The 12,216-nt window shown below is 35.4% G+C and overlaps 1 protein-coding gene across 2 annotated transcripts in view; it reads left to right on the top strand.

Annotated features, from left to right (window-relative positions):
• The window catches only part of ATP9A (ATPase phospholipid transporting 9A (putative)), a 148,527-nt gene that overhangs the window by 110,776 nt on the left and 25,535 nt on the right, over positions 1–12,216 (top strand). For both annotated transcript variants that reach the window (XM_074288613.1, XM_074288614.1), the window contains 2 exons: positions 2,042–2,203; positions 11,010–11,102. In XM_074288613.1, the coding sequence (XP_074144714.1) occupies positions 2,042–2,203; positions 11,010–11,102 (255 nt within the window). The remainder of the gene's footprint in view (positions 1–2,041; positions 2,204–11,009; positions 11,103–12,216) is intronic.

Here is a 12,216-nt window from a genome sequence, read left to right as displayed (position 1 = left end):
TATCAACCTTATCGTATAGCATTAAAACTTGAATGCTACTGTCTACATATTAAAATCTAGGCACAAAGAGGTGTGATTAGGCCAGCAATATGTAACCAAGGAATAACTCCAAAGAATGAGAATAAAGAATGTTAAAAGAATTGTGTTAAAGAGAATTTGGGATGGTTGTATGATGTGAGATAGGGATGTGGGATGGTTGGCCAGAACATTCCAAAATGGTACCTTCAGGATGTTGGGTGAAAGTGAGGAAACCTCTCTCTGATTGGAGGGGTTCTTATTGAGAACTTTGGGGCAGACATGGGTGAAAGATATATAGGTTAGACAAACATCTTTATAGGGAACTCCTAAATCAATGAGATTATGGATCCATTTCATTATTAATTGAAGCCTATCCAACTCAATTCATTCTTTTGTCCTTAATACTCCTTCAATGGACGCCTGATCTCATGATATAGAGATTCCCTTTAGTGGTACAAACCACAGCCCATCCCTGTGTTCTTATCCTATGGTATAGATGCTTATCCATGCCCTTCAGCAATTCTTCCATAAGGGTTCTACTCTGCAAGCTAAAGGTCTCCTTCTAGGTATTTGGATATTTCATAATTTGAGTATAGATAGACTTTCCATTGTCATTCCTTGTGTTTGTTATCTTACTGGCTTGCTTTTATTTCTAATCATATATTTGCTGGCTCATATCCCTTATGCCATCCTTATATTTGTGGGTAATGTACAGCAGTTGCCCACTTCCCATCTCTCTGTTGCCCTTCAGGTTCCCCACAATTTTGATTGAGTTTTCAGAGGTTGTGGTGTTCAATGATTCACAGCCATACTGTATCAGTGGGAGTCTGGTGAGGTTAAAAAGTTGGGTTTTCATGTTTAAGAACGTCTGGAAGATTAATAAATGTGTCATGTGATTTCCCTAATGCAACTGAGCTTTTTTCTGCTTTTATGTCCTGGACCTAGCTTATTATCCATCTATATTATCTGTCCAAGATATGTAGTAATTGATTAAATTAACACAGGGCTTTAACCAATATTACCACCCATGCACAGAATGCTTTGTTGGGTGATATATAGATGGGAGGTAGTGCGATATAATGGAAAGAATATTGAATTTGAAACCAGAAGACCCGTGTTCAAATGCTGGCTTTGTTATGTAGTATTTATGTGATCTTAGGCAAGGAAAAACCTGTTTAGGCCTTAGCTTCCTTTTCTGGTTTGTGGTACAATGGAGAACCTATTCTCAAGGGGCTTACATTCTTTTATTCTAGACAATATTTACATGTCTAAATATATACAAAATTGAAATTAAGGCAGAAAAAAAGAATCTTAGATTTGAGGCGAGAGGAATGAGTTCAAATTCAACTCTATGACTTTGGACGATCAGTGGGGCTTGTTTCCTCATCTATAGAATTAGAAAATTGGACTAGATGACATCAAATGTCTTTTCCTTCTCTAAATCTGTGATCCCGTGAAGAGGTGAATCGTTTCAACTCTAGTGAGTAAGGTTAAAATTGAGTGATAACTTCATAACTTAGTCTAGTGCTGTGAACTTTTTTTGTTGTGTCACTCTTATTCTCTCTCTCTGTCTCCTCTTCCTCTCTTTTCCCTTCCCTTTCTTTTTCCCCTTCTTCCCTCCCTTATCTAGGTAGATTACTTGCCTACCATTATTTGTACATAATGAATACAATATATTCCAACTTGTTTGCCCAATCCACTGTGGTTTACACAGCATTGACTCACTAACCCTTCCACAGGCCCAAAGTAATTAATATTGTCAATGAGAGGGTTTGGTCCGTGAAAATGATGTTAAAGGGCCATTTGTTCCTGTCATCTGCTGGTCTTGTCTCCATCCCTCTCCTTCCCCTCCCCTCAAAAAGCAACAACCCCAAAACAAAACCAAAAATAAAACTGAGTGCTTTTACTTTGACATACGTGATCAGCCTTCCCACAGCTCCTCTCTGACTGGTGTTCATTTGCATGACCCGTGAACCTGGAAACTCAGCACTCTATCTGACCTTTGACTTTTGGTTATATTTAGGTGGCTCTAGTCCAGTGGACTGAAAGTGTTGGTTTAACCCTGGTGGGCAGAGATCAATCTTCTATGCAGCTGAGGACGCCTGGTGGCCAGATTCTGAACTTCACTATTCTTCAAATCTTCCCATTCACTTATGAAAGCAAACGGATGGGCATCATAGTCAGGGTAAGTAACTTTATGTAAGTTGCCCTTTAGTTATGATTACTAAAATCATAGTAAATAGGCTAAACAAAGCAGATACGACGCATATGTCAAATGGCATCAACATTGCCAATTTAGTCTTTTCTGTCATCTTTTCCCTCTTTGATATGCATTTTCTCTGAAAGTGTAAAATCTTTCCATATGTTGGAGTCACAACCTTTCTGACCTTCCCTGATAAAAAAAATATACTTTTCCAATGCAGACAGACCACAGATATCTGATACAGCTTCTGGTTAACTCATTTAATTAGGACAGAAAGCATGGTACTAGCTAAATCCCAATTGAACATTTTTTAGCAATGTGATTGTCCCCATAGAATAGTAATGATAATAATAAGTCCCATTGTGTGTATTGCTTTAAAATTTACAAACTACTTTTTTTCACAAAAGTCCTCCTATATGGGATATTCAAGTATTATTTCCAAGGCTCAGAGAAATGAAGTAATTTGTCCAGGGTCTAATTTACTAGTTGTAGAACTAAACCATGAGTAAGCTAGCATTCATATAGTGCAATAAGGTTCCCAGCATACTTTATAAATATTAGCTCATCTGATCCTTCAACAATCCTAGAAAGTAGAAGTTATTTTAACACTCATTTTATATATAAGGACTTTCTCAGGTTGCAGAATCAGTCTGGATTTGAATTCAGGTCTTCTTGAATCCTGGCCCAATCAGTAACTTATATTAAATACCTACTATGTGCCAAGTACTGTGCTAAACATTGGGGCTACTAAAAAGATTCAAAAGACAAGTGTCTGCTCTCAAGGAGTTTACAAAATAATGAGGGAACTCCTGGGTCTGGATCCCAAGGAAATCATAAAGGAGGGAAGAGGACCCACATGTGCCAAAATGTTTGTAGCAGTTCTTTTTATGGTGGCAAAGAAGTGGAAAATGAGAGCATGCCCAACAGTTGGGGAATGGTTGAATAAGTTATAATATATGAAGTAATGGAATATTACTGTTGTATAAAAAATGATGAACAAGCTGATTTTAGAAAGGCCTGGAAAGATTTATACGAACTGATGATGAAACAAGCAGAACCAGGAATACATTGTACACTGTAATAGCAAGATTTTGAGGTGACCAACCCTGAAAGTCTTGGTCTTTCTCAGTGGTTCATTAATCCAAGACAAATCCAAGACTTTGGACAGAAAAAGCCATCTGCATCCAGAAAAGAATTATGGATATTGAGTATAGATCAAGACATGTTCACTTTTTTGGTATTTTTTTTTCCTTCTGTGGTTTTTCCCCTTTGTTCTGATTTTTCTCTCCCAACATGATTAATAAAGAAATGTATATTTTAAAAGTTCATTTACATGTATAACCAGAAAAAATAAAAATAATGGGGTGAAACATCAAAACAAATATATACAAAGCAAGTTATGTATAGGATAAATAGGAAATAAATATGAGGGAAGACAGTAGAATTAAGAGGGAATGGGAAAGGCTTCATGTAGAAGGTAGAATTGTAGTTGGGACTTGAAGTCAGGGAGGTCAATAGTTGGAGTAAAGGAGAGAGTTCCAGGCATAGAGTCAGCTAGATAGAGTGCCTGGAATTGAGAGATGGAGTGACCTGTTGATGGAATAGCCAGGAGGCCAGTGCTATTAGATCGAAGAGCATGTATCTGGTAGTAAGGTGTAAGGAGACTGGAAAGGTAGGAAGACACTAGGTTATGAAGGGACTTAATGTCAAATAGATAATTTTGTATATGATCATGGAGGCAATAGGAAGCCACTGGACTTTGTAGTGTAGGAGGAGTTGACATGATCAAATCTGCATTTTAGGAAAATTACTTTAGTGACGGAGTAGAGGATGAATTGGAATGGAGACATTTGAGACAGGTAGATCCACTAGTAGAATATTATCAAAAGTGAGGATGGGGGCTTACACTAGAATATTTGCAGTGCCAGAGGAGAAAAGAGATATTGCAAAGATGGAATAGACAGACTTTGGCAATACCTTGGATATAGGAAGAGACAGCGAAGATTTCAGGATGAATATCAAACTGTGGTAGAAATCAAATTGAAGTAGAAATGGGAGACACCAAACCATATATAAGAATGCTTGAAGGCCACATATTAACTTAGAAAACTATGTTTTATTGTATTTTTATTTGTCTTGTTAAGGGTTTCCTTGTTACATTTTAATCTGGTTGGTCTTGGGAGTATTGTAGGCTATATTTACATGTTTGATGCCTCTGCCAATTCTGCTTAATCCTTTAGATGGTGTAGAGGATAGAATGTTAGGTGTGGAGTCAGGAAGACTTAGATTGACATTTAGCCTTAGACATGTTACTAGCCATGTGACTTTGGCCAAGTCACTTAATTTCTATTTGCCTCAGTTTCCTCAGCTGTAAAGTGGGAATAATAATAATGGTACCTAATTTCTAGGGTTGTTGTGAAGATCAAATAAGATATTTATTTGTAAAGTATTTAGCATAGTACCTGCCACATAGTAGGTGATTAATAAATGCTTATTTCCTTTCCTTCTTTGTTTCCTTCTTCATCTATTAGCTTGTGATGGTAGCAATCGGCATTCAGGTCTTTCTGATTTAATTCTAATAGTTTTAGCACTAGTCTTTAACAACTCTCTCAAAGTAAAGGCTACCTACTTTCAACTCCACCTATCCTGAACTACATCCTTTCAGGAAGAAGCAACTTTATATATAGGCAAGGAACAGTTTGTCCTGAACCTTAGCTCCTGACTTCTGATAGAAGGGATTCCCTGGGGAAAAGCTAGAAACTTTCAATAATGTAGAAAATTGGGATAAATTTTTTTGCCTGAGGCAGAAACACAGAGATGTCCCTACACTTGCATGCACAGGTGCACATGCGCACACACACACACACACACACACACACACACACACACACACACACCATGTAGACAGATACAGAAATAGAACCTCATAGATAAGCATATGCACAAGCAAATGTACACATGATTAAAAGTTTACTACATGCTGGGCATTGTGCAAAGTGCTAGACATATAAATATAAGCAAGACAGATAGATTGACAGATATATAAGGAAATAGACATAGAAATAGATGCACTTGGGGATATAGACAGATATAGGCACATGGACAGGGACAGAGACAAATGGACAGGCAGACACAGAGAGAAACAGTTTTCAATAGAATGTAGCTTTCTGACTTAGTTTTGTCTCAGTGGATTGACACCTAACTTTCTGCAAATTAAAAAAAAAATTTAAAGAAAATCTCAAAGTGTGAAGAAGATAGATTTAGTTATGCAGCAGATCTAAATATGGTTGAGTGTTTTTTTTTTCTCACAGGTATTGAGTTCTTTCACCTCATACCATCAGCTACATCAAACAGCTTACGGAAGGATCTTCTTGCTGCCCACAAACCAGTTTTTTTCTTTGTATCATGACCTCAGTTCTAGGAAGTTAGCTAGGAACAAAGGCCATGTAAGCTACCTCTTTAGAGGAGGGTTGGGGCAAAGCTATTTGTTTTGTGCATAAGATGTTCCATTGAGCCCCCTCCTTTCCCAGCCCTCTGCCCCCCACACATATGGAATGATGAGGTCTGATCTCTTGCACAGATCATACCATTTCATAGCTGGAAGGAAAAAAGCCTTTGAATACTGGCCAAAAGCAAACCAGGGTGGAAAAAGATGAAATTCTAAAACAATAGCATTGGCAAATCCCTCTGCAAATTTATAGTGTGATCTTGCCATAATCTGAGAACGAAGTAACCTTCTAATGAACTCAACAAAGAGGAAATGACTAATGCTAGAAGATAGTTGATATAGTATTTATATTGGACAGAATTTCTAAACTATCTTAAGCCAGTTCTACAGCAGAGGAAGTGAAAACTTTATGCATTTTCCTACAGAATTCTTGCTAACCATCATTTTTGGGGAAGAAAACAGGCAAAAGCTTTATATAGGAACAGCTACTTTTTGCTTGAGCCACAGAGTTCTGGGACGATAAATTTTGGAACAGTCCATCAAAGATAAACTATATGAATTGGCCTTTAGGCCACTTTTTTTCCCTTTTGATTGAGATGTATCTTTTGGACACAAGTGCTATCCTGTAAGATTTTCAGTGTTGGAGGGCCATTTAAAAGTAAATTGAAAAAGAAAATTGTTCCTCATTTGGCTTAGAGTGCTCTTTATTTAAATAAAAGGTTTTTAATCTTTGTGTATGGGATGTCTTAGTAATAGCAATATTTTAAAAAATAGATATTTTATTTTTTCTCCAATTACATGTTAAAACAAATTTTTAGCATTAATAAAAAAGTTCTGTTTGAAATTTTATCTGTCTGTCCCCCTCTCTGCTCCCTGACACAGTATGCAAGCTGATAGAGTTTATACAGGTACAGTTATATAAAATATTTCCATATTAGTTGTTTTGTATAAGAAAACTCAAATAAAAAGAGTGAAAGAAAGAAAGTGAAAAATAATATGAATAGCAACATTTTTGCTCAAGATGTTTATGTTGATGAGGACTGACTTTGCATCATCCTTGGCTGACCATTCTAGGACCCACTGATTCTTCATCATGCCCTCTACACATTGATTCTACCTCTCTCTTTTTTTAATTAAAATTTTTTTATTCTTAATTTAACAAATAAAATAGACATTTGCAAATGCATAGTGAAAACAGATTGAGAGAAATGTACATAAAAGCATATGTATTTATCATTTACAGTTTGCTTTTCTTTTAAGTATATAATTAAGTTACATCATAGCTTTTACAGATGGTTCAGAGGACAGAGCACTGGCCCTGGAATCAGAAAGATCTGAATTCAAATCTGACCTTCAGACATTTACCAGCTGTATGACTCTGGGCAAGGCACTTAACCTGTATTTGTTTTAATCCACCAGAGAAGGAAATGGCAAACCACTCCAATATCATTGCCAAGAAAACCTTATGGATAATAATATGGTCAGACACAATTGAATGACTGAATACACACAGCTTTCATAGTTTTTTTGTTCATCTATACTTCCTACTAGTCTACCTTCTTTTCTGTACTCTGCACTAAAAAAGTGCCCACAATTATATTTCAAATTGCTTTCCAGAATGGTTATACCAACCCACAGCTTCAACAGCAGTGCATTAGTATGCCTATTTACCTGTATCCTACCAAATTGCCAATTTATTTTATTGACATTGTTGTCATTCTGGTTAGGTATAAGGTAGAATCTTGCGAATACTTTAATTTGGATTTTTCTAATTATTAGGTTCTTTAGAGTATTTTTTTTCCCATATACTTATTTATAGCTTGAATTTCTTCCTTTGAACATTTTTTTTGTTCACACTTTAACGATTTATTGGGGAATCTTTATCAAACACTTTTGCTTTGAGGCTCATTCCATCTATTCAGTTTATCTTGTTCCTATTCTTATTGCTGCCATCTATTGGCCTTTGAGTCATTCTCTTTCTTTTCTCAAGTAATTAAAAACTATCTCAGAGTCTACTCTGTTCTAGTGTCAGTTCTCATCTTCAGGAATCTAGTGTTTACATTGATGTCCCTTTAACATTCTGGCTTATGCATAATCAACGTCCTGAATGCCCATCACCTACATTTCAGTGTACCTTACTTATCCTAAAGGACGCTCACATCACATCTTAGACCACAGGTGTTAAACACTCAACCTATTGGGATAGCAATATCTAGTTCAGTATGAACTAGATTAAAATGTAATTGGGAAATATATAACAACATAAATAGATACAATAGAACATAAATTGGTTTTGTAACTTTTCTAAGTTAATATGTCATTCACAGAGATCATTATGTATAGTTGAGGGGCTTTTGTTTCTATTTATGTTTGACACTACTGCCTTAAATCATCACTTCAGGATGGTCTTTATGAAGTGATGAAATTCTCTAGTCTATCATTCTCTTCCATTCTTCTATCTCTTCCTCTGCCTTCTAAATCTTTTCTTCATCCTAACTTAGATCTCTTCTTCCTTTGTATCTTCTTTTCCACTATAACTTTCTTGTACTTCCTTCCCCTTTTTCTTCTTACTGCCTTGATTCTATAGTTCAACAATTCAACTATATAATACTATTAAGTATTTTATCTTTTTAGGATGTTTCCCAATTCTTTAGATAGTTGTATCTTGCCATTTCTCAACCTTGGATTATTTCCACCATCTGTCTTCTTTCTTTCTACTTTCAAATTGCTGATTGACATTGGACAAGGTTATACAACCTTGTCTACTAGATCTTCTAAATATTTTATTATCTAATCTCAAGTGGAACTTTACTACTGTATGACGGTATGTGTATACTTCCCTACTTGTCTATTAAATTTCCCTAAAGAAGCTGTGCAAAACTTTCTTCATTTCTAACCCCTTCCCTTTGTCTTATTTTACTGATAAAGTTAAAGCTATACATTTTCCATTTGTTGATCTCACTTCTCTGTACTATCATCTGTTTTCTTCTCTTTTGCTCTAGTATTATAGAATGATTATAGGGAGAATCTTGATTCTTGACAAGACTAACCCCTCATTTTCAGTCTTCCCCTATCCGTTAGATATTTACCCATTGCCTGTAATCTTAAAGTCTCACATATACACCACCACCACCAGCAAAACTTCTACTTGATGCTATACTTTGTTATCTTATTTTATAAATTTGATTGCTGATACCCAAGAAAGTGTCATCTCCAATCACTGCTTGTATTACCTTTATCACACACTTCTGTGTTGTTCTCTTGCACTTTGACTTCAGATGCTACCAGTCAAGTGAAACTGCCTTCCTCAAGGTTACCAATGTTCTCTTTTCTTCCCCCAATAGTATTTTATTTTTCTAAATACATGTGATGATAGTTTTTAACATTCACTTTTATAACATTTTGTGTTCAATTTTTTCCCCTCCCTTCCTTTCCTCCCTCCCTCCCCAAGACAGCATGCAATCTGATATGCTATATATGTACAGTACTTTTAAACATATTTCCATATTTGTCATGTTACACAAGAAAAATCAGAACAAAAGGGAAAAAACATGAGAGAAAAAGCAAATAAACAAAAAAGGGTGAAAATACTATGATTTGATCCATATTCAGTCTCCATAGTTTTCTTTTTGGGTGCAGATGACATTTTCCATCCCAGGTCTAACCCGTGATCTCTTAATAGCTGACTCCAGTGATTTTTTTTTTCAGTTTTTCTTTCTGTAAATGTGAATGTAACCCCAAATTTTATCCTTTTGTCTTCTCTTTCTGCACTTTATAATCTAACTATCCATAATCTTTACATTTGTATCTTAGTTATTCTCTGGATTTCCTTATTTGAGTATCCTGCTGGCATTCAAATTTAGCATGTTCAAAATAAGACTTATTATTTTTCTTCCCTACCCATCAGTCCTACAAATAACCCTGTTTGTATTGACAAAATAACCATTTTTTCCCATTAGATTTCTAATCTTGGACTCTTCCTTGATCTTTTTCCTCACTTTTAATACCCATTCAGTGACCAAGAAAGATAGATTTCCATCTCAATAATTTTTTGTGTGTTCTCTCTCTCTCCCTTTCCATGATCACCTCAGTACATCTTCCATAGATTGTTGTAATAGCCTTCTGATTGACCTCTCTACCTCTACTCTATTTCATCCTTCACACAGCTGCCAAAATAAACTATTCAAGGTATTCAAGACCTACATGGGTCTGACTAGATTTCCTTATTCCCTCAAAAAAAAACTTAAATAAACATCAACTAAAAACCCCATTCCAAACCTAAGAACAAACTTAAGAAACTATCTATTTTCTCTGGGCTAAATTATGTAACCTCTGGAGCCTAGGATATATGGCTTTTTATAATAAGATTTCACCCTACTTTTCCAGACTTATTTTATGCTGCTTCTTTTTTAGAGTCTCCATTCAATCTGAATACTAGCTATTTCCTGAACTTGACTTTTTTTTTTTTTTTTAATATAGGACCTCTCCCATATCTGAAATGTATATCATTGTTCATTTGCACTTTGTGGAATCCTTATCTTTCTTCAAAGGTCAACTTACATGTTACCTCCTTAGTGAAATCTTTCATGTTCCTCCTTCCTCTTCCTATTTTCCTAGAGGACTTTGATTTTTCTCTTACTCTTATCATTCCCTATTTGGTATTTTTTCTTCTATTCATGTATCATTTTCACTGGTAAAATAGTAATAATGATAATAATTTGCAAGATACTTCTAATATTTCAGTCAATTTACAAATATTATCTCTTTTGATCCTCAAAAGTGAGAGGTTGACTTTTATTACCCTTGCTTACAGTGAGAAAATTGAGGGACAAGAGAGATTCAGTCACTCACTAAATGTCTTAAGTTCAATTTGCACTCAGGACTTTCTGCCTCCCAAGTTCAGTACTTTATTCACTGTGTCTCCTAGATGCCTAGCACTGCCTTAGAATATAGCACCTTGAAAACAGATTATTTGCAGATAAAATAATGAAAAACAGAACCTCATATAGTCCCGGAATCTTTCCTCTGATTATTTGTATATATTGAAAGTACTGGTATTTCCACTTAGGCTATCTATTTATTACCTTTCATTTTGGTTACATGATCAGTCAACTCCATATTATAGTCATACATATCTTGGATGTATTTCAAATGATTTCTTACAGGAAAGTCATTGTTTCCATACTATAGCTTACACATATCTGCTATGGATTTAAAAAAAATATTGTAATTACTATTATTATTCTTTGAATTGTTTATAGTTTCAATTCTTTTGAAAAGTGTATTTAAAGAGAAAATGAAGGTGATCCTTCAGTTTTGTATTCATTACCCCCCACCCAGGATGAGTCAACAGGAGAAATAACATTCTACATGAAAGGAGCAGATGTTGTCATGGCTGGTATTGTGCAGTATAATGACTGGCTGGAAGAAGAGGTAAGATTTGGGCTGGGCTTATCTTTGTTGAATAAAGCACAAAGCAAAAACTGTTAATAGCCTGTTTCATTCTGGTTGGTGAAAACTGCCTAACAGTAGAAAACATGACAGTAAAGAACTAGTTTTCTGAGTAAAGAATTGATTGTTTCAGAACAAGGACGCAAGTCCCAGAGGGTCAGTTTCAATGTCAATTTGGTCCATTTAATCACTCTCTTGTCTGTAGTTGTTTTAATTTCTAGAATCCTTTTTGAAATTTTAAGCTTTACTCCAGTTTTGCTGTTACTCTTTCTAAGAAAACCATGGTTTGCAATGGTGTGTGTGTGTGTGTGTGTGTGTGTGTGTGTGTGTGTGTGTGTACATTTTCCAGGTTCACAAGTCTCTCTTTTAGTTTCAAAGTGTATATTTGTATAAATGGTATTCTTAAATCAATATTAATTCATCCATGCACTCATTCATTCATTCATAATTTAAACAGCAATCTCAGCGATTGCTGTTTAAACCACTGTGCCATGATAGAAGTCTGATTTCTAGAACAAGGAACCTTGTTATTTTACAACCTTGGTCAGACAACACCTAGCTAATTCTGTTCAATTTTAGGTACCACATTTTTGAAATTATATTAATAAGCTGAAATATGGTGAGGGTGAACAGAATGGTGACAAGAGCTAGGCATCCCAAAACGAGGTATACAAGGATTAGTTGAAGAAACCCAGAAGAGACAAGACCTGGCAGAGGATTGGAGTTGGGGTAGGGAAGGTGGGGTAAAATCATCACTGTCTTCAGATAGTTGAAGAGTTATCATGTAAGAGAAGGTTATTTTCTGTGGCTCCAGAAGTTAAAACTAAAATCAATAGTAGAAGCTACAGAAAGACAGATTTTGGCTTAGTCAGGATTTTCTATCAAAACCCTCTGGACAAAAGGAATGAGTTGCTTTGAAAAGTAATGAATTCTTTGTCACTGAAACTTTTTGAGTAAAGGTATTAGTGTCATTAAGAAAATGACTGAATATTTGAGAAGTCAGAAAAATTCATTTGAATTTCTGGCAGGGTTTGGATCTCAGAATTAATTACTTTCTAGCTCTAATTATAGGAAAATGTTTTTGTATTAGATAACC

This window comes from Sminthopsis crassicaudata, chromosome 2, assembly GCF_048593235.1.
Source record: "Sminthopsis crassicaudata isolate SCR6 chromosome 2, ASM4859323v1, whole genome shotgun sequence".
Classification (NCBI taxonomy): domain Eukaryota; kingdom Metazoa; phylum Chordata; class Mammalia; order Dasyuromorphia; family Dasyuridae; genus Sminthopsis; species Sminthopsis crassicaudata.
The sequence above is the reverse complement of the archived record's forward strand: the minus strand, read 5'-3'. Positions and strand labels throughout refer to the sequence as shown.